This window comes from Vulpes vulpes, chromosome 3 (assembly GCF_048418805.1).
Source record: "Vulpes vulpes isolate BD-2025 chromosome 3, VulVul3, whole genome shotgun sequence".
NCBI classification, from domain to species: Eukaryota; Metazoa; Chordata; class Mammalia; order Carnivora; family Canidae; genus Vulpes; species Vulpes vulpes.
This window is the reverse complement of record NC_132782.1, coordinates 92,451,105-92,469,683: the sequence shown is the minus strand read 5'-3', so window position 1 is coordinate 92,469,683 and position 18,579 is coordinate 92,451,105. Positions and strand designations below refer to the sequence as shown.

Sequence of the window (18,579 nt, the reverse complement as noted above, 5' to 3'; positions counted from 1 at the left end):
GGACTCGGGTGGGAAGCTGGCCTGAAACACTGCCTGGCCCCAAGCCAGCGCCCAGCCGATGAGTAAATAGTGGCCCGGAGGCCTGGGGTCCGGGTGGGGCGGTTCCATCCGCTACATCCGCTACACCCGCCACTTACTCCCGCTGGGAAAGTAAGACTCTGGTGGTTTCAGGGAAACTACTTGTTTTTTTAATATTTACCCATTTATTTATTTGAAAGAGAGAGCGCAGGCGCGAGCAAGGGGAGGGGCAGAGGGAGGAGAGGGAGAGAGAAAAATCTCCAGCAGACCCCCGCTGAGCAGGACCCGCCTCCCCCCCCTTCCTCCCCCCCGCCTACTGGATTCTATACCCTGAGATCATGACCTGAGCCAAACTCAAGAGCCTCACGCTTAACGTACTGGGCCACTCCGGCGCCCTGAAACTCATTTTACTGAAGTCACAGCTTGAGTGAAGGGGGTGGGGGGGCTAGGGGCGGGGCTGAAAGCTGGGGCGTGGCCATGGGGTGTGGCCAAAGGCGGGACCACAAACCCGGCATTGGGAGAACCTCTTAGCCCGAGAGCCCGGAGCCGAGTTGGGTCTCGCAGGCTCCAGGATTGGACGGGAACCGACTGAAGGCGGAGCCGAGGTAAAGCAGGGCCGGGCGGGGTCCTCAGAGAGTGTCCGATTGCTCTCCCTGAGTCTGGCTTTGCTGCATCTGGGCCTGCATCTTCTCCAGCATCTCTTGCATGCGGCGCAGCTGTGCGGGGCAAGATTGTAGGCGGTGGGACGGGGAGGCCATGGAGGGACTTCGAAGAAGACTTGGGGTTCTGGGGGGTTGGGGCAGAGCGAGGTACTTGCTCACCTCTTCATCTTTCTCACGGATCAATTTCTCTGTCTCGGCCAGAGGCAGCATGGGCAGCGGGATCTCTGTGGCGCTCTGGCGGGAGAGCTTACTAGGAGGCGGGGAAAGGGACAAGGAATCAAGGGCGGGACCCTCGGTTAATGGTTGCAGGAGCCGCGCGGGGCGTGGGGCGGGCGAGGTTGGGGTCGGTCTAGGAGGCGGGGCCATGTCCTTTCAATGCCATAAACAAAGTGGATAGGGAAAGATTCTGGGAGAGTGGTCTGGATGATGAAGGCCGGGTCCGGGACAGTGAGGGCCAGGCCTTGGGAGTCCCTAGGACTCAGGTCAGGCTCTCACCTACGGCTGGTTCGATCGCGAGCCCCAGGCCGGGCTAGGCTCTGTAGGCAGCTCGCCCGGTAGCCCTCGTAGAGAAGATCGTGGGTCACTTCCTTCAGGTCCTGCAGGTGTGTCTGCACCAGCATCCGTCGCAGGTTCAGGAAGTCGCAGTGATGTGGGTTCTCGACTGAGGGGCGGACCGGCGAGTGTCAGGGACCTTCGGGTCTAGCCCTACTGGGCCTGGTCGAGTCTGCCCAGATTCCTGCCCCCGTCTAGGTGAGGGTCTGAAGTCCAAGGATCCCTCTTTTGGCTCTTAGGATCCCCGGGACCAGAGATCACCCCAACTTTACATGTTGGGTGCCATTGACTCAGAGGCGTCTTGGGCTCCCCGCTGGCCTCAGAAAGCGTGCCCACCTTACTCACCCTCCACGGTACCCCAGGAGTAGCGGCGTCCCCTCACAGGCCGGGTCCCACCATCCCTCACTACCTCGCAGGAACCAATGACTGCAAAAGGGATGCTTTCCTGAAAGGCAGGAGTCAGGGATCACTGGTGGCCCCTCTTGGGCAGAAACCTCGTTGTCAACCTCCACCTCTGCAGCCACAGCCCCGGCTTCTTTGCCCCATCCTCCTTTACATCTTTACCTTCATCTCTGCATCCTGCCTCTTGAAGTCCTCATCCTCATCAGAGTCACAATCGGGGAACTGGTAGATGTTGATCTCTTCCTCTTTCAACTGGTCCCTGATCTAGGAGCAGACAGATGCTCAGACAGTGAGAAACAGAGGCTGTGAGCAGCAGACACTGCATGGCTGGAGACAGTGAGATAAGGTACCAGGTGGTCAGAGGCAGGTGACATGAAAGGCAGATGGTGACATACAGGAGGCCCCAAACCAAAATCTCAGAAGGGTGCCTGGGCTGGCTCACTCAGTAGAGCATGTGACTTTTGACTTCAGGGTTGTGAGTTCAAGCCCCACGTTGGGTGTAGAGATTACTTAAGATCTTGGGGCCCCTGGGTGGCTCGGTGGGTGAAGCATCTGACTTGATTTCAGCTCAGGTTTTGATCTCAGGGTCATGAGGTCAAGCCCCTTGTTGGGCTTAAAAAATTTTTTTTAATTAAAAAAATACTTTTTTTAAATCTTAAAAAAAAAAAAAAACACCTCAGATAATGAGAGAGATATATATGGTGAACAAGAGACAAAGACACCCTAACAGGGATGACTGGGGCCTGGGAAGATTATACGATGAGGCAAATACCAAAAGCACAAGAGAGAGAGGCCTAAGCAGAAACAGTGATGAGAGAGGGCTCTGAAGTTAAGATGGGGGTCATCATTCCTTGCTGCCACCCTCAGACAGGCCTTAGCCAAGCAACCAGTCCAGGGATTCTATTCCGAGCCTCCAGCTTCTTCAGCCAGCTTACTACCCACCTTCCTCAGAAACTCTCTCCTGCAGTGTGGTTTGACTCATTTTGCTTCCTTTCCCAAGATCAAAGAAGTCAAAGCTGATTTCAGGTTTGATAACAACTTTTGGCTTCATGTAGGGCCAAAGATCGGAGGTAACCACACATACCTTCTGCTTGAGAGCCTGGGTCTCCTTAGGCATCAGGGCATCTGCTTTGCCAATGACTGGGATGATGTTGACCTTTTCATGCACTGCCCGGAGGAAGGCCACATCTAGGGGCCGGAGCCTGCATGGAGTGATTGGTCAAGGCTCAGCCTTAGGCCACGGAAACCCTCCCTGTCCCTTCCCAATACCCCAACCCTCGAGGGTGTCCCCCAGACCCTCGGCCAAAGGGTGAGATGAAGTAGAGGCAGCAGTGGACACGGGAATCCTGAATGTTCTTCCGGTTCAGGCCACTCTCATCCCTAAGATACTGCTCAAATTGCTCCTCAATGAAGCGTACCACAGGCAGCCAGCTGGGGTGTGGGGCAAGAGAGAACAGTCAGAGGGGAGGGGCCACAGGGCAGGGAAGGGGTGGAAGCTAGCCAGGACCCTGGAGGTGGGAACTAGTTTCTTGGGCTCTAACCAAAGACATCAAAGGAGATTGATGAGGTGTAGGTCAGCTGTTGGGAAGCCACATGGCCACCAGATGCAGACCCACCTTTTGGGGAGGGCAGGGGCAGAGCAGACCAGTCCTGTAACTGACCCCTCAGCCTTCACAGAGTAGCCACATGGGGAAGCTTAGCCCGCGCTCCTTCCGTTGTTCTCACCAGTCTGAACAATCCACGGAGTCCCCAAAGCCAGGTGTATCCACCACTGTCAGCTTCACCTTAATACCCCCCTCCTCGATCTCCACACCCCGCCGCTCGATGGTCAGTGTTCGTGTCAAGCGAGCTGTGGGGATGAGAAGTGGTCAGGGAGCTTCGCAGGGGTCTGAGCCAGGTTTCCTTTCTCAGAATCCCAGTTGCCCCCACCCATTTTTTCAGGGGAGTCTCAGAAAAGCACTGAGCTACCCGAGTGCCCCCAAAAAGTCAGGGGAGACCCAGATGAGTGCCACCTGGGGATAGGGGAGACAGAGGACCTGGAGAGGACAGGAGGGTCTTACCGCTGGCCTCTGGCAGTTGCCGGTCCTCATAGAGATTGGTGAGAAACAGGCTGTTGATGAGGGTGGATTTTCCCAAGCCTGACTCCCCTGTGGACAGGACAGACCCACCTGGTCAGGTGAGGAGACAGCCAGGGTCTCTTGAGGACCCAGTCCCCTGTCCCAAACCCATCAGACCTGCCACCATGAGTGTGAAGTCGAAGCCCTTCTTGACGGACTTGCGGTGCAGCTGATTGGGGAGGGCGGCGAAACCCACATACTCCTTGTCCTGTTGCTAGGGGGCAGACAGTATGAGGCTGCTGGGAGCGGCAGGCAGGGCCCCCAGTGTAAGCTGACTTCTCCTTGGGAGTGAGGAGAAGTCAGCCTACCATGGGTTGACTTGGGCCTGTCTACTCCGGGGTTTGGGGGCTGAGGGCAAAGATGCCTGTATTCCTGGGCAGAAGGACTTACCATGGCCCTGCTAGCTGTCGCTGCACCTGCTGTCTCTCCCCACTTCCTCTGGTGGGGCAGGAAGTTGAGTGTGGCAAATAAGGGGGCGGGCAATGTAGGAAGCTGAGATGCTCGAACTGGTGGGGAAAGCCAAGACCAAGAAAACCTGGGAGTTCTCACTTTCTGGATCCCTTTGGCTATGCCCTCTTGGGAAGCTTCAACACCTCAGTTCTCTGCACACCCTATTCCAAGCCCCCACTGTGACCCCATCACAGTGGGGTATAGGTGGGGTATAGGCAGAGAGGAAGGAAGCAGATTGGTGTCTTTAGTAAGTGAGATGAGGCTTTGACTGAGATGGTGAAAAAAAAGTTCCCAGAGTCTAAGTGGACCAAAAGTCTTAACAGGATTAGGGGTGGAAGGAGCCATCAATTTTCCTTACCAGCTCATGCAATTGATTTTTTTTTAAAGATTCTATTCATTTATTCATGAGAGACACAGACAGAGGGGCAGAGACATAGGCAGAGGGAGAAGCAGGCTCCTGGATGGGGAGCCCAATGCAGGACTCAATCTCAGAATCCCAGGATCACGCCCTAAGCTGAAGGTAGATGATCAACCACTGAGCCACCCAGGTGCCCCTGATTCATTTTTTTCCCCATGCAATTGGTTCTTTATCTTTTTCTTTTTTTAAATAATTTATTTATTTATTTGATAGAGAAAAAGCACAAGTACATAGAGTGGCAAGCAGAGGGAAAGGGAAAAGTATGCTCCTCACTGAGCAGAGAGCCCGGTTGGGGGGGGGGCTCCATCCCAGAACCCTGAGATCATGACCTGAGCTGGAGGCAGACACTTAACTGACTGAGCCACCCAGGTACCCCTTCATGCAAGGGATTCTTTTTTTTTTTTTTTTTTTTAAGATTTTATGTATTTGAGAGACAGAGACAGCACAAGCAAGTGAGCAGCAGAGGGAAAGGGCGAAGCAGTCTTCCAACTGAGCAGGAGCCCAAAGCCTGGCTCCATCCCAGGACCCTAATGTGCTTCTGTGTGTGATTTTTTGGTGTGTATGCATTTTGAAAAATGTGTAGTGGGGATCCCTGGGTGGCTCAGTGGTTTAGCACCTGCCTTTGGCCCAGGGCGCGATCCTGGAGTCATGGGATCAAGTCCTGCATCGGGCTCCCAGCATGGAGCCTGCTTCTCCCTTTGCCTGTGTCTCTGCCTCTCTCTCTCTCTCTCTGTCTATCATGAATAAATAAATAAAAGAAAAACCTTAAAAAAAATGAAAAATGTGTAGTATACAGTGCATGTTTACACAAATGACTATATATATGAATACATATTTGTTAACTTTTTCATTCAGCACTATTTTTTAAAATTTTATTTATTTATGCATGAGAGACAGAGAGAGAGGCAGAGACATAGGCAGAGGGAGAAGCAGGCTCCCCCAGGGAGCCCAATATGGGATTCCATCCTGGGACTCCAGGATCACACCCTGAGCCGAAGGGAGACACTCAACCGTTGAGCCACCCAGGCGTCCCCAGCACTACTTTTTTTTAAGATTTTTAAAATTTATTTATTCATAGAGACACACACACACAGAGGCAGAGACACAGGCAGAGGGAGAAGCAGGCTCCATGCAGGGAGCCGGATGTGGGACTTTATCCCAGGTCTCCAGGATCACACCGTGGGCCACAGGTGGCACTAAACCGCTGTGCCACTGGGGTTGCCCCCCAGCACTATTTTTTAAAAGCTTTTTTTTAAAAAAAATTTTTTTAAAGTAATCTCTACATCCAACATGGGGCTCAAACCCATGACCCCAAGATCAAGAGCTGCATGCTCAGGACACCTGGGTGGCTCAGTGGTTGAGCATCTGCCTTTCGTTCAGGCTGGGGTCCTAGGATTCAGTCCTGCATCAGGCTCCCCATTGGGAGCCTGCTTCTCCCTCTGCCTGTGTCTCGGCCTCTCTCTGTGTGTCTCTCATGAATAAATAAATAAAATCTTTTTTTAAAAAAAGGTATTTATTTATTCATGAGAGACACAGAGAAAGAGGCAAACACAGGCAGAGGGAGAAGCAGGCCCCATGCAGGGAGCCTGATATGGGACTCCATCCTGTGACTCCAGGATCACACCCTGAGCCAAAGGGAGACACTCAACCATTGAGCCACCCAGGCGTCCCCAGCACTATTTTTTAAAAGCTTTTTAAAGCTTTTTTCTTTTTTTATTTTTTTAAAGTAATCTCTACACCCAACATGGGGCTCAAACCCATGACCCCAAGATCAAGAGTTGCATGCTCAGGACACCTGGGTGGCTCAGTGTTTGAGCGTCTGCCTTTCGTTCAGGCTGGGGTCCTAGGATTCAGTCCCGCATTAGGCTCCCCATTGGGAGCCTGCTTCTCCCTCTGCCTGTGTCTGCCTTTTTCTCTGTGTCTCTCATGAATAAATAAATAATTTTTTAAAAAGATTTTATTTATTTATTCATGAGAGGCACACAGAGAGAGAGGCAGAGACAGAAGCAGAGGGAGAAGCAGGCCCCATGCAGGGAGCCCGATGTGGGACTCCATACCAGTACTCCGGGATCATGCTCGGAGCTGAAGGCAGACCCCCAACTGCTGAGCTATCAGGCATCCCTTAAATATTAAATTAATAATTCTATCGCTTAGGGTCACAATGGGGATTTTACGGCCTAATAGACATAAAGCTCTTAGTTCAGTATCCAATGTATGAGATGAGCTCCCACAGAAAATGCTAGCTATTGCTAGCATTACTTGGGCAGAGGGGTGTGACAGTGCCACCATCTCAAATCTAGTGATTGCCCCTTGCTGAGGATGTAGACAGAGGATCAGTCAGGGTTTCGGCCCTCTGGGGAGCCAGAGACAGCCACAGGTAAGTGTGCCACAGAGCACTGGTGCTAAAAACGTAGTGCAACAAGGAGATAAACAGAGGACTTCGAGAAGCTAAGGGAAGGGATAATTATACCCCTCCTCACTCCAAAACCCTTCCTCCTGCATTTCTTATCAAGCTGAGCAGGCCTAAAGTCTTAATTAAAACTCTGAGCTCCTCCCTCCTTGCACTCCAGGAGTACGTTTGACCCCAGAACAACACAGCTTTCAACTGTGATGATGGTGGTGGTGGTGTGGGGGGGTGTCCTTTTGTATGCAGATTTTTTCTTCAATGAATACAGTACTATAAAGGTATTTTTCTCTTATGAGTTTCTTTTCTTTTAAAAATATTTTATTTATTTAGGGACACCTGAGTAGCTCAGTGGTTGAGCATCTGCCTTTGGCTCAGGACATGATCCTGGGGTCCTGGGATGGAGTCCCACATCGGGCTCCCTGCAGGGATCCTGCTTTTCCCTCTGCCTGTGTCTCTGCCTTTCTCTGTGTGTGTCTCTCATGAATAAATAAATAAAAAATCTTTTTAAAAAAGGGTTTTATTTATTCATGAGAAACCCACACAGAGAAAGGCAGAGACAGGCAGAAGGAAAAGCAGGCTCCCCGTGGGGAGCCCAATGCAGGACTCCATCCCAAGACCCCAGGATCACGACTGGAGCCAAAGGCAGATGCTCAACCACTGAGCCACCCAGGCATCCCATGATATTCTTTTTTTAATTTTTAATTTATTTTTTAAAAGATTTCATTTATTATTAATTAGAGAGAGAGCACACGAGAGCATGAGCTGGGGGAGGGGCAGAGGGAAAGAGAGAAGCAGATTCCCCACTGAGCAGGAAGCCTGATACTGGGGCTCAATTCCAGGACCTCATGATCCTGACTTGAGCAGAAGGCAGATGCTTAACCAACTGAACGACCCAGGCACCCCTCCTTTTTTTTTTTAGATTTATTTTTATTTTTATTTATTTATGATAGACATAGAGAGAGAGGCAGAGACACAGGCAGAGGGAGAAGCAGGCTCCATTCCTGGAGCCTGATGTGGGACTCGACCCCGGGACTCCAGGATTGCACCCCCGGCCAAAGGCAGGCGCGAAACCGCTGAGCCACCCAGGGATCCCCCCCCCCTTTTTAAAGATTTTTATTTATTTGAGAGAGAGCACAAGCACAGGAGCAGGGGGAGGGGCAGAGGGAGAGGAACAAGCAGACTCCCCGCTGATGAGGAGCTCAATACTGGACTCAATCCCAGGACTCCAATATCATGACCTGACTCAATACGGGACTCAATCTAGGACCCCAAGATCAACACCCAAGCCAAAATCAGATGCTTAACTGGCTGAGCCACCCAGGCACCCCTTCTTATGATTTTGATAACATTTTCCTTTCTCCAGCTTATTTTATTGTAAGAACACAGTATGTAACACAGTAGTATTCATTTTATTTATGAATTTATTTATGAATAAATAAAATCTTAAAAAAATATATATGCATCTAATATCACTACCATGATATAACCCCATTTTGATTTTTATCCTTCTAGATTTTCTCTCATCCCTTTAAATATGAATAAACATATTTACAAAACTAGGATCATACTATAACTTTGTTTGGAATCCTATTTTTATCACTGCATATGTTCTATATATCTTTCTATAATAAATATTTATAATTTTTAACATTCATTTATTTTTATGAGGATGACATTTAACAATTTGATATAGAGTGGCTTTTCTTTTCTTTTTTTTTTTCTCAAAGTTTTGTTTTAATTCCAGCTAACATACAGTGTTATTAGTTTCAGGTATACAACATGATTCAACAATTCCATACATTACCTAGTGCTCAACACAAGTTCACTCCTTAGCCTCCCATCATCTGTTTAGTCCCTCTCTGCCTCTGATAACCATCAATTTGTTCTCTATAATTAAAAGTCTGTTTCTTGGCTTGTTTCTCTTTTTCCCCTTTGCTTATTTTCTTAAATTCCACGTGAGTGAAACAATATTTGTCTTTCTATGATTGACTTATTTCCCTTAGCATTATACTTTAGCTCCGTCATGTTGCTGCAAAAGGCAAGATTTCATTCTTTTTTATGGCTGAGTAATAACCATTATATATACACACCACATCTTCTTTATCCATTCATTTATCAGTAGACACTTGGGCTGCTTCCGTAATTTGGCCATTGTGGATAATGCTACTATGAACATTGGGGTACATGTATCCCTTTGATGTTTTTATATTTTTTGGTTAAATATCCAGTAGTGGGATTGCTGGATTGCAGGATAGTTCTATTTTAACTTTTTGAGGAAACTTGATACTGTTTTCCACAGTGGCTGCACCAGTTTGAATTCCCACCAATAGTGCATGAGGGTTCCTTTTTCTCCACCTTCTTGTGAACACTTGTTTCTTGTGTTGCTGATTTTAGCCATTCTGGCAGGTGTGAGGTAAAATAGCATTGTAGTTTTGATTTGCATTTCCCTGATGATCAGTGATGTCGAGCATCTTTTCATGTCTATTGGCCATATATATCATCATTTTTATAAAAGTTTAGTATTTAGATTGATTCCCATTTTTCCCAGTGATAAACAATGCTGAGCTGGGATGGACATGTTTGTGGTGCCATCATTGTGTACTTGTCCAACCATTTCCTTAGGCCTTTCTATAAGGTGAATTACTGAGTCAAAGGACATATTTAAGGCATTTGTGAATATTAACAAATTGCATAAACAGGCTCTTAGCTTGCAGAGATGACATGAATTACTAGTGACACAATATTCATTTACATGCTTATTACTCCAACAAATTATGTCTAATCATCCATACAATAAGGTTTGGGGCCTGCTCAGAGAAAGGAAGATCCTACCTTGAGATTCCTATGGGGCAGTATATGGTAGATAGGTATTTTCTCATTTAATCATCTGGATTATTTATTTTTCATCTTGCCATTAAACCTGCATAGCTATTGATGGCCCCACCAGGCATCCCTGGAAGGGCTTCTGTATCTTTTTTTTTTTTTTAAATTTTTATTTATTTATGATAGTCACAGAGAGAGAGAGAGAGAGAGAGAGAGAGGCAGAGACACAGGCAGAGGGAGAAGCAGGCTCCATGCACCGGGAGCCTGACGTAGGATTTGATCCCATGTCTCCAGGATCGCGCCCTGGGCCAAAGGCAGGCACCAAACCGCTGCGCCACCCAGACCTAAGAAGTCCAGGCTTTCTCTAGCTAGTTCTGTGAGTGAGTATGGTATATAGGCTGGCCACCTTTCAGAAGGTTCTCCAAGAGTGGCTGGCTTTTTGCCATTTGGTACCCCCTTATCTCTGTTTTCCATCACAAGGACCTGGCACGGGATCCCTGCCTTTGGCCCAGGGCGCGATCCTGGAGACTCAGGATCGAATCCCACGTCAGGCTCCCGGTGCATGGAGCCTGCTTCTCCCTCTGCCTCTCTCTCTCTCTGTGACTTTCATAAATAAAAAATTAAAAAACAAAACAAAACAAAACAAGGACCTGGCACATGGTGGGCCCCCAGAATACAACTAAACGTACCATTCTATCTTTAGCTTCCTTTGCCTTCCTATTATGTAAACTCATGACACATTAAAACACAACTATTCTGTTTTTCTCTTTGAGGATAGGTCTTCACCATCTTTGGATCTCAGGCTTCTAGCACGTAGCAGGTTTTCAAATAGTGTGTAGGCAACTGTTCATTTCATTCCCTCTGCCTGAGTTCTTTATTCAGCCCCCACTTTAGCCCACTCTGGATTTTGCTGAAACCTTAGCTGTTCTGAAAGGATTGGCTCAAAAATGCCATCTTCTTTCTTGGTTGCTCCACCCAAAAAAGTAAAAGCTGTTATCTTTGGCTAAGCACTTTACGCATACAACAGATATTAATCCTGAACCATTCAAATTGGCTATTATCCTCCCCATTTTACAGTTTAGGAAAAGAAGTAATTTCCCTAGGGTCAAACAATAGTAAATGACAAGGTCAGGAATCAGCCTGCAGGAATGGCTGTAAAGGCAGAGTCCACAGCTACTAAACTCTACAGGTCTCTCTCTCTCTGCACTGCACTATCATATTTTGTTCATCAGGTTGGTATAGAATCTGTCTCATCAGGATGCCTGGGTGGCTCAGTGGTTAAGCGTCTGCCTTTGGCTCTGGGCATGATCCCAGAGTACCGGGATAGAGTCCCATATCTGGTTCCCTGCATGGAGCCTGCTTCTCCCTCTGCCTAGGTCTCTACCTCTCTACCCCTCTGTGTCTCTCATGAATAAATAAAATCTTAAAAAAAAAAAAAAAGTCTCACCACTTGCATATCTCCATTTTCTACTGGACTAAGGAGTTTCTTTGTATTTTCAGGGCCTAGACAGCATCTAGATATTGATGATCCATAAGTGTGTGCTGATTGATGTCAGTGTCTAACATCCATGCCTACCAGACACCCAGAACTACGCTGACCCATTCCCACAGCTTAGAATTCTTGCTGCCTTCCCACACTTTTTACTGGTGCATGTAACTTTTTCATGCCCCTATAATTCTTTTCTTTTTCATGATTGGCATACTTGCCCCTGTAAACTGGTGGCATCCAAGGACGAATCTTACATGTGTTTCATCTCTTTATCCCAAACTTTTGGCTTTGCATTAAGGTGCTAATTAAATGTGAATTAATATACAAATCTGTCACCCCTCCCTATCATCAGATCATCTCTCAGGCACTCCCCTCTTCACCAAAGACAAGCTGGCTCAGAGTACAGATACCGGGGATCACACCCCAGGTCCCCTGGAACACAGACTCAGCCATGGTGGCACCAAACTGGAAACCAGGGTTTAATGTTTTAGGCTCTCCTTCTTAGGTTTGGCCTTTGTGGGGTTGTCGACCTGTCCCCTAGTCTCCCCATGGGCTCTTTCTTTGTGTCTCTCTTTGTCTCTGCCTGTTTCACTGTCTTTTGTTCCTCTGCCTCTGGGCCTGCTTCTCTCCAGATTCCCTTCCTCTTTTTTTTTTTTTTTTTAAAGATTTTATTTATTTATTCATGAGAGACACAGAGAGAGAGGCAGCGACGCAGGCAGAGGAAGAAGCAGGCTCCCTGCGGGGAGCTCGATGTGGAACTCAATCCCAGGACTCCAGGATCACGCCCTGAGCCAAAGGCAGAAGCTCAACCACTGAGACACCCAGGCGTCCCTCCCTTGCTCTTCTTATAGCTCCTCCGACTGTGCTTCAGTGACTTTGTATCTATCTCTTGTTTCTACACCTCTTTGTCTTCGGCGGCCAAGCTTTTGCTCCTATATTTTTTGGGCCGCCGCTGTCTCTCGGTCTCTCTCTGCCTTTGTGTCCTCTGACTCGGGGCTCTTGGGTTACGACTTGGTGAGTCTCTGGCTCAGGGTCTCCGCTCCAGGCCCCTGGCCTGATTTCAACTGGCCCCCTCTCCCCATCATTTCTTTGGCGCCGGCCTCAAATCCTCTACCGGCTGCTCTGGCCTCGGTCTCCCCTAGCCCAGTCCCCTCCCCACCCCTCTACCGGTTGCTCCGGCCTCGGTCTCCCCTAGCCCAGCCCCCTCCCCACCCCTCTACCGGTTGCTCCGGCCTCGGTCTCCCCTAGCCCAGCCCCCTCCCCACCCCTCTACCGGCTGCTCCGGCCTCGGTCTCTCCCTAGCCCAGCCCCCCTTCCCACCCTACCCCCGGCTCTAGGCCTCTCGGACCGGCCGCGCTTTGTTTCCTGTCTCAGCGCCCCGCCCCCGCCCCGTCTGGGGTCTCCGCCGCCCTCCGCCGCCCTTTGTTTGCCTTGGTCTCTCCCCCACCCCTTTCCCTGGGTCAGTCTTCGGATCTCTCTTTGTCTCTCCGGACCGGGGTGGCTGGCGCGGTCGGCCAGCCCCGGAGATCGGCGCGGGTGGCCCGACACAGCGACAATTAGGAAGAGTCTTCGGCCCTCATCACCCGGCTCCAGCCCAGCAGGTACATGGTTAATACCACCGAGTTCGGGCAACTGTCCTCGGCTTAGAGTAGCCCTGTCCGCGGCTTGCGGCCTCCCGCCGGCCACCGAGCTCGGGAGGACGCGGGCGGCCCCCACAGGCATGCAGCTCCTCCCAGGTCCTAGAGCGGCTCGGTGCGGCCCCGCGCTTCCGCTTCCCGTCCCCGCCCCCGGCGGCCGCCCCCGGGACGCCTGGGTCCGAGCCCCCTCCCCATTTGGCGCGGAGCCCGCGTCCCGGGGCCGCCAGCGGCTCGGGCAGCGGAGCCCCGCCGAGGAGCTCGCGAGGGCGCCGGGGTGGCATAGTCAGAGGCGGCCAGGAGGAGAAGGGGGCGCTGCGGGCCGGAAGGAACAGCAGGTGCAGGGGCGGCCGGCGGCGCGGGCGGGGGTCACCGGGGACCGCGCCCCGCACCTCGGACCCGGCCGCTGTCCGGTGCCCGTGCTGACCGGCAGAGGGCAGCGGCAGGACGCCGCGGGCCGCACATGGCTGTGTGACCGTGGGATTGTGTCTGTCCCCTTGCTCAGGGCGGCGTGCGGGCGATGGAGCGCGCGGTGGAGCCCTGGGGCCCGGATCTCCAGGGCGCAGAGGAGAGGGAGCAGCTGAGAAGCGCCCGCACAGGTGAGGCCCGGGGCGGTGCGCCGCCAGGAGCAGGTAAAGGCCGGGTGGGGACTCCGGTGCCGGGCTCTGTTTAGCCGAGACCTGGAAAAATCGGACATGAACTGTGCTTCCAGTGGGAGGGGGAGGGGAGGAAAAGCCAAGGTTAGGGAGCTAGCGTTTCTGAGCACCTACTGTGCGTCAGGCGGTTGAGGGGCTTCATCTTAAGGACTCTCCGGGCTCCTGGACAGTCATCACCAGCTTCACTGCCTGTGCCCTACTTCAGGGCTCGTTTTATCTCATCCTGACAATTGCAACAGCCTCCCCACATCCCTTTTCTCTTCAGTGATGCACTCAGCAGCCACCTTGATCCAAGTCCACATTTAATCCTGGTTCCTTCTCAGACACCTTCCCTAGCTCCCTTCTGCCTACTAATCAAAAGCCTTAGCCTAGTGTTTGGTCTGGGCCTTACATGCTTAATCTAATCCCAACATCCTTTCCAGCTTTATCTTCCATTCCTCTCCATGGTTTACTCTTTTCTGTGCTGTGAAAACTTGGCCCTATCTCCTTATTTCTTCTCTCTCCTGAGAGCAGTTATTCTGAGCCCACAATTATAATTATTTGTGCTTGATCTTATCTCTCTACCAACCCTACGCATTTTGAGGGACAGGTGTGTGTCTGGGTCCTCTCAGGTACACACAAGGGGAATGAAGTAATAAATTACAGAATGAGCTAATATAAGAAGATATAAGAGAGGGGCACCCTGGGACGCCTGGGTGGCTCAGCAGTTGAGCATCTGCCTTTGACTCAGGGCATGATCCTAGGGTCCCAGGATTGAGTCCTGCATCAGGCTCTCTGCATGGAGCCTGCTTCTCCCTTTTCCTGTGTCTCTGCCTCTCTCTCGGTGCCTTCTCATGAATAAATAAATTCTTTTTAAAAAAAAATGAGATGGACGCCCGGGTGGCTCAGCAGTTGAGCGTCTGCCTTCTGCTCAGGGCGTGATCTCAGTCCGGGTATCAGGTCCCGCATCGGGCTCCCTGTGGGGAACCTGCTTCTCCCTCTGCCTGTGTCTCTGCCTCTCTCTGTCTCTCATGAATAAATAAAATCTTTTTTAAAAAAGGTATAAGAGAAATAACAAATATTAGATTTTTCAAATAGAGACAGTATATTGTTCATGCATCGTTAACACAGGCTTGGGAATTGGACAGACCTGAGTTAGAAATGTGACTTTGCTATTTTCTAACCTTTTTTTTTTTTTAAAGATTTTGTTTATTTATTCATGAGAGACAGAGAGAGAGAGAGAGGCAGCAATATAGGCAGAAGGAGAAGCAGGTTCCCCACAGGGAGCTCTATGCGGGGCCTGATACCCAGACTGGGATCACGCCCTGAGCAGAAGGCAGACGCTCAACCGCTGAGCCGCCCGGTGTCCCTCCTTTCTAACCTTTATAACCTTGAGAAGTGACTTAAATTGTTTGAGTGTTCATTTCTATAAAATGGGAGAAGGAGGAGGAATATCTAATAGCATTGTTTGCAAGTCTTCAGTGATGCTTAGATCAGTGACTGGCACATATTAAGGGCGTGTTATAAATTACCAATTGTTAATGAGATGCAGCAATAAGTGTTTCAGAAGTTTAGAGAAGAGAGACATCCTTGTAACCACAGATTGTCAAGGAAGAGTTCCTGGGGAAGTTGCTATCAAAGATAGGGGCTGAGCCAAAGGGCAGGGTCTACTATTCCCTTTTCTTTCCCCAGGTATAGGGAGTGAGAATGTGGAGATTTCTCAGCCGGATGAGTTTGAACATACCCCACAGGAGGATGACTTGGGGTTCAAGGAAGAGGAAGATTTGGCCCCAGGTCATGAAGTAGGAAATGCCTCTCTCAAACCTGAAGGCATCCAGACCTGGGATGACTTGTGGGTCCAGAGAGAGGTACCAGGAAAACCTCAGGCTCGGGACGGAGGTCCCCGGCTCCTGGGAGAGCCACGTTGGGGCCAGGCTAGTGATCGGGCTGCCGTGTGTGGTGAGTGTGGCAAGAGCTTTCGGCAGATGTCAGATCTGGTGAAACACCAGCGGACCCATACTGGGGAGAAACCCTACAAGTGTGCGGTGTGTGGCAAGGGCTTTGGGGATAGCTCTGCCCGTATCAAACACCAGCGAACTCATAGTGGTGAAAAACCCTACAGAGCCCGGCCACCAGCCCAAGGCCCCCCAAAGATTCCTCGATCCAGGATCCCGGCTGGTGAGCGCCCCACTATTTGCGGTGAATGTGGCAAGAGCTTCCGGCAGAGTTCTGACCTGGTGAAACACCAGCGAACACACACGGGTGAGAAGCCCTACAAGTGTGGCATCTGTGGGAAGGGCTTTGGTGACAGTTCTGCTCGCATAAAGCACCAGCGGACACACCGAGGGGAGCAGCCTCCCCGGCCCGTGGTGCCCAGACAGCAGCCTTCTCGAGCAGCCACAGCAGCCACACAGGGGCCCAAGGCCCAGGACAAGCCATATATCTGCACCGATTGTGGTAAAAGGTTTGTGCTCAGCTGCAGCCTTCTGAGCCACCAGCGCAGTCACTTGGGGCCCAAACCTTTTGGCTGTGATGTGTGTGGAAAGGAGTTTGCCCGGGGCTCAGACCTGGTGAAGCACCTGCGGGTGCATACAGGAGAGAAGCCCTATCTATGCCCTGAGTGTGGCAAGGGCTTTGCTGACAGCTCTGCCCGGGTCAAACACCTCCGCACCCATAGTGGGGAGAGGCCTCACGCCTGCCCTGAATGTGACCGCACCTTCAGCCTCAGCTCCACCCTTCTCCGCCACCGCCTCACTCATATGGAGCCCCAGGACTTCAGCTTCCCAGGCTATCCCTTGGCTCCCCTGATCCCCAGCCCACCCCCCAGCTCAAGCCCACCCCCACCTCCTCTTGGCACGAGCCCCCCTCTGACACCTCGAAGCCCTTCACACTCAGGTGATGGGCCTTTTGGCCTGCCTGGCTTGGAACCAGAGCCTGGGGGCCCACAGGCTGGGGAGCCTCCCCCACCCCTGGAAGGTGACAAGCCACACAAGTGCCCTGAGTGTGGCAAGGGCTTCCGCCGAAGCTCGGACCTGGTGAAACACCATCGTGTGCACACAGGGGAGAAGCCCTACCTCTGCCCTGAATGCGGCAAGGGTTTTGCTGACAGCTCGGCCCGAGTCAAGCACCTCCGCACCCACCGAGGTGAACGGGCTCGGCCACCACCACCATCCACTCTCCTGAGGCCACATAACCCCCCTGGCCCAGCATCCACAGCCCCTCGACCCCGAGTCCGAGCCCAGCCCTCTGGACCCAGTCAGCCCCATGTGTGTAGCTTCTGTGGGAAGGAATTTCCCCGGAGTTCAGATCTGGTCAAACATAGGCGAACACATACTGGGGAGAAGCCATATAAGTGTGCAGAGTGTGGCAAAGGTTTTGGTGACAGTTCGGCCCGCATCAAGCACCAGCGTGGGCACTTGGTCCTGAGGCCCTTCGGGACAGGGGATGGTCAGTCAAGGCCCCTTAAGGAGGAGCCACCAACAGGACTGGAGTAATAGGGTCCAGGGAAGGTGGAAGCCCAGGAGACCAAAGGGAGGGTATCTGCTGCTTAAGCAGAGAATAAAGGGCCGGGGAGGTGGTGGGAGGGAGAAGAGGGGAAGAAATGGGAGAAAGGAGTGAATAGTTAGAAATAGAGATTGGAGACAATGACCTTGAAGCTCAGGAAACTGTCCTGGCTGGGCTCAGTCAGGACCTTGACAGTGTGGTCTATACCCCCAGCTTCTAGAACACTGCCTCATATTCTGAATAGTGTAGGCACTTAATACTTATTGAATGAATAAACTGGCCTTAGCCTGAGGGCCCTTAAAAAACTCTAAAATCTGCTGCCTCTTAACCTGTTAAGAATTGATCCCACACAACCTTGCCCCTAGGAGACCAGCACCCTGGCCAGCACCAAACAGGGTTCGTTTGACCTTATCAACTGCAACAGTAAGACTTAAGGAGTTTCGGGTGGTAGAAAGTCAGGGGCATCTTGAACCTTCTGATGGGCAGAGCTTTGCTCTGTGGATCGCAGTACCCAGGCTCAGGCCACGGGACATGGTCAACCAGTGGGACACCCTTGGACAGCCCAGATCTTATCTGCCTGGAGAACCCCAACCCGCCCTGACACCTGGACACTGGCAGAACGGACCAGAGACCGCAGAAGGTCCTACGCTCCACGCCAAGCCCAGGTCCTGGTGGACATCAGCAGAGACAAACTGGCTGGGAGACGAGCAGGACTGGAGTGAGGAGAGGCCAGGGAAGCTCCAAGGCAGGACAGCCACATCTCCATGTATCTCCTCACCAATAAATTTTCTTGTCTGAAACTTGGACTCTGTGCTTGTGTGTATGTGTGCAGGGTGAGGGGTAGAAAAGACGTCAAAGCCTCACCACAGGTGAAGCCATGTGTAAACTTGTGAGGGTCTCTTGCCCTCTTTGAGCCCGTCAAATTAAAAAGTTGGAATAGGCCGCCGCTTTCTAGCTGTGACATCTGGTTGAAAGAAACGGTCACCAGGTCTGTCAGCTGATGCCCAGACCTGCGTTCGGGGTACCCACAGGCGCCACCTACGCCACAACGCACAGCGCGACCCCTAAAAGGAAAAACGCGCGGCGCCACGGGGTGGGCTGGGGGACGCGGGGGAGCGGAGGGGCAGGTCGGTGAGCGCTGTTGCTGTGGCGACAGGTGGGGGAAGATGGCCGTCTGTGTAGTGCAGGCGCAGAGGTCCCCGACGCTGAGGCTCTGCCTCCTGGGAAACCCCGCCTCCCTGAGACCCTTTTTTATTTGTCGAGAAACAGGTCACTTGACTGTATAGTCCCAAGGGAGGATGCCTCTTTATCCCCTGGAAAAATCAACCATATTTTCCCAGCGATCCACGCGTCACTAGAAGCAAGATTCCCAATTCCTGGCTTTTTCCGAGGAGGCCGCCAGTAGGGAGGAAGGGAAAGAGGAACTGACCTGATTGGCCAGGGACGAAAAAGACGAGGGCAGTTCACC

General features: G+C 51.4%; 2 protein-coding genes across 5 annotated transcripts; one reads left to right on the top strand and one right to left on the bottom strand.

The window, feature by feature from the left end:
* The first annotated feature begins 91 nt into the window (after nt 1-91).
* Nucleotides 92-17,911, top strand: ZNF48 (zinc finger protein 48). Of its 3 annotated transcripts, XM_072753487.1 has the most exons (4): nt 92-623; nt 12,004-12,939; nt 13,478-13,571; nt 15,300-17,911. In XM_072753487.1, exons 3-4 carry the CDS (start codon nt 13,493-13,495, stop codon nt 17,099-17,101), a joined length of 1,881 nt encoding a protein of 626 aa, XP_072609588.1. In that variant the 5' UTR covers nt 92-623; nt 12,004-12,939; nt 13,478-13,492; the 3' UTR covers nt 17,102-17,911. The 3 variants fall into 3 exon arrangements, with proteins under 3 accessions (XP_072609588.1, XP_025866951.1, XP_025866949.2); XM_026011166.2 differs by lacking the exon at nt 12,004-12,939 and having other exon boundaries at nt 545-623; XM_026011164.2 differs by lacking the exons at nt 92-623; nt 12,004-12,939 and adding an exon at nt 12,992-13,310.
* On the bottom strand, nt 184-4,188 carry SEPTIN1 (septin 1). Of its 2 annotated transcripts, none has more exons than XM_072753488.1 (11): nt 4,142-4,188; nt 3,869-3,965; nt 3,695-3,781; nt 3,360-3,483; nt 2,931-3,065; nt 2,719-2,836; nt 1,797-1,898; nt 1,578-1,677; nt 1,176-1,341; nt 840-930; nt 184-734 (listed from the first exon to the last, which is right to left on the bottom strand). In XM_072753488.1, exons 1-11 carry the CDS (start codon nt 4,142-4,144, stop codon nt 648-650), a joined length of 1,110 nt encoding a protein of 369 aa, XP_072609589.1. In that variant the 5' UTR covers nt 4,145-4,188; the 3' UTR covers nt 184-647. The 2 variants fall into 2 exon arrangements, with proteins under 2 accessions (XP_072609589.1, XP_072609590.1); XM_072753489.1 differs by having other exon boundaries at nt 3,869-3,959; nt 4,142-4,179.
* Nucleotides 17,912-18,579: the final 668 nt, after the last annotated feature.

Bases quoted from the DNA above. Each gene is read 5' to 3' on its own strand.
- SEPTIN1 (XM_072753488.1), bottom strand. The intron at 3,484-3,694 runs GTAAGACCCTCC...TCATCCCCACAG, and splicing joins GCAACTGCCAGAGGCCAGCG to CTCGCTTGACACGAACACTG. The intron at 931-1,175 runs GTGAGAGCCTGA...CCCGCCTCCTAG, and splicing joins CGCGATCGAACCAGCCGTAG to TAAGCTCTCCCGCCAGAGCG.
- ZNF48 (XM_026011164.2), top strand. From the start codon at position 13,059: ATGCAGCTCCTCCCAGGTCCTAGAGCGGCTCGGTGCGGCCCCGCGCTT. The intron at 13,311-13,477 runs GTGCAGGGGCGG...CCCCTTGCTCAG, and splicing joins CGGGCCGGAAGGAACAGCAG to GGCGGCGTGCGGGCGATGGA. The intron at 13,572-15,299 runs GTGAGGCCCGGG...TTCTTTCCCCAG, and splicing joins GCTGAGAAGCGCCCGCACAG to GTATAGGGAGTGAGAATGTG.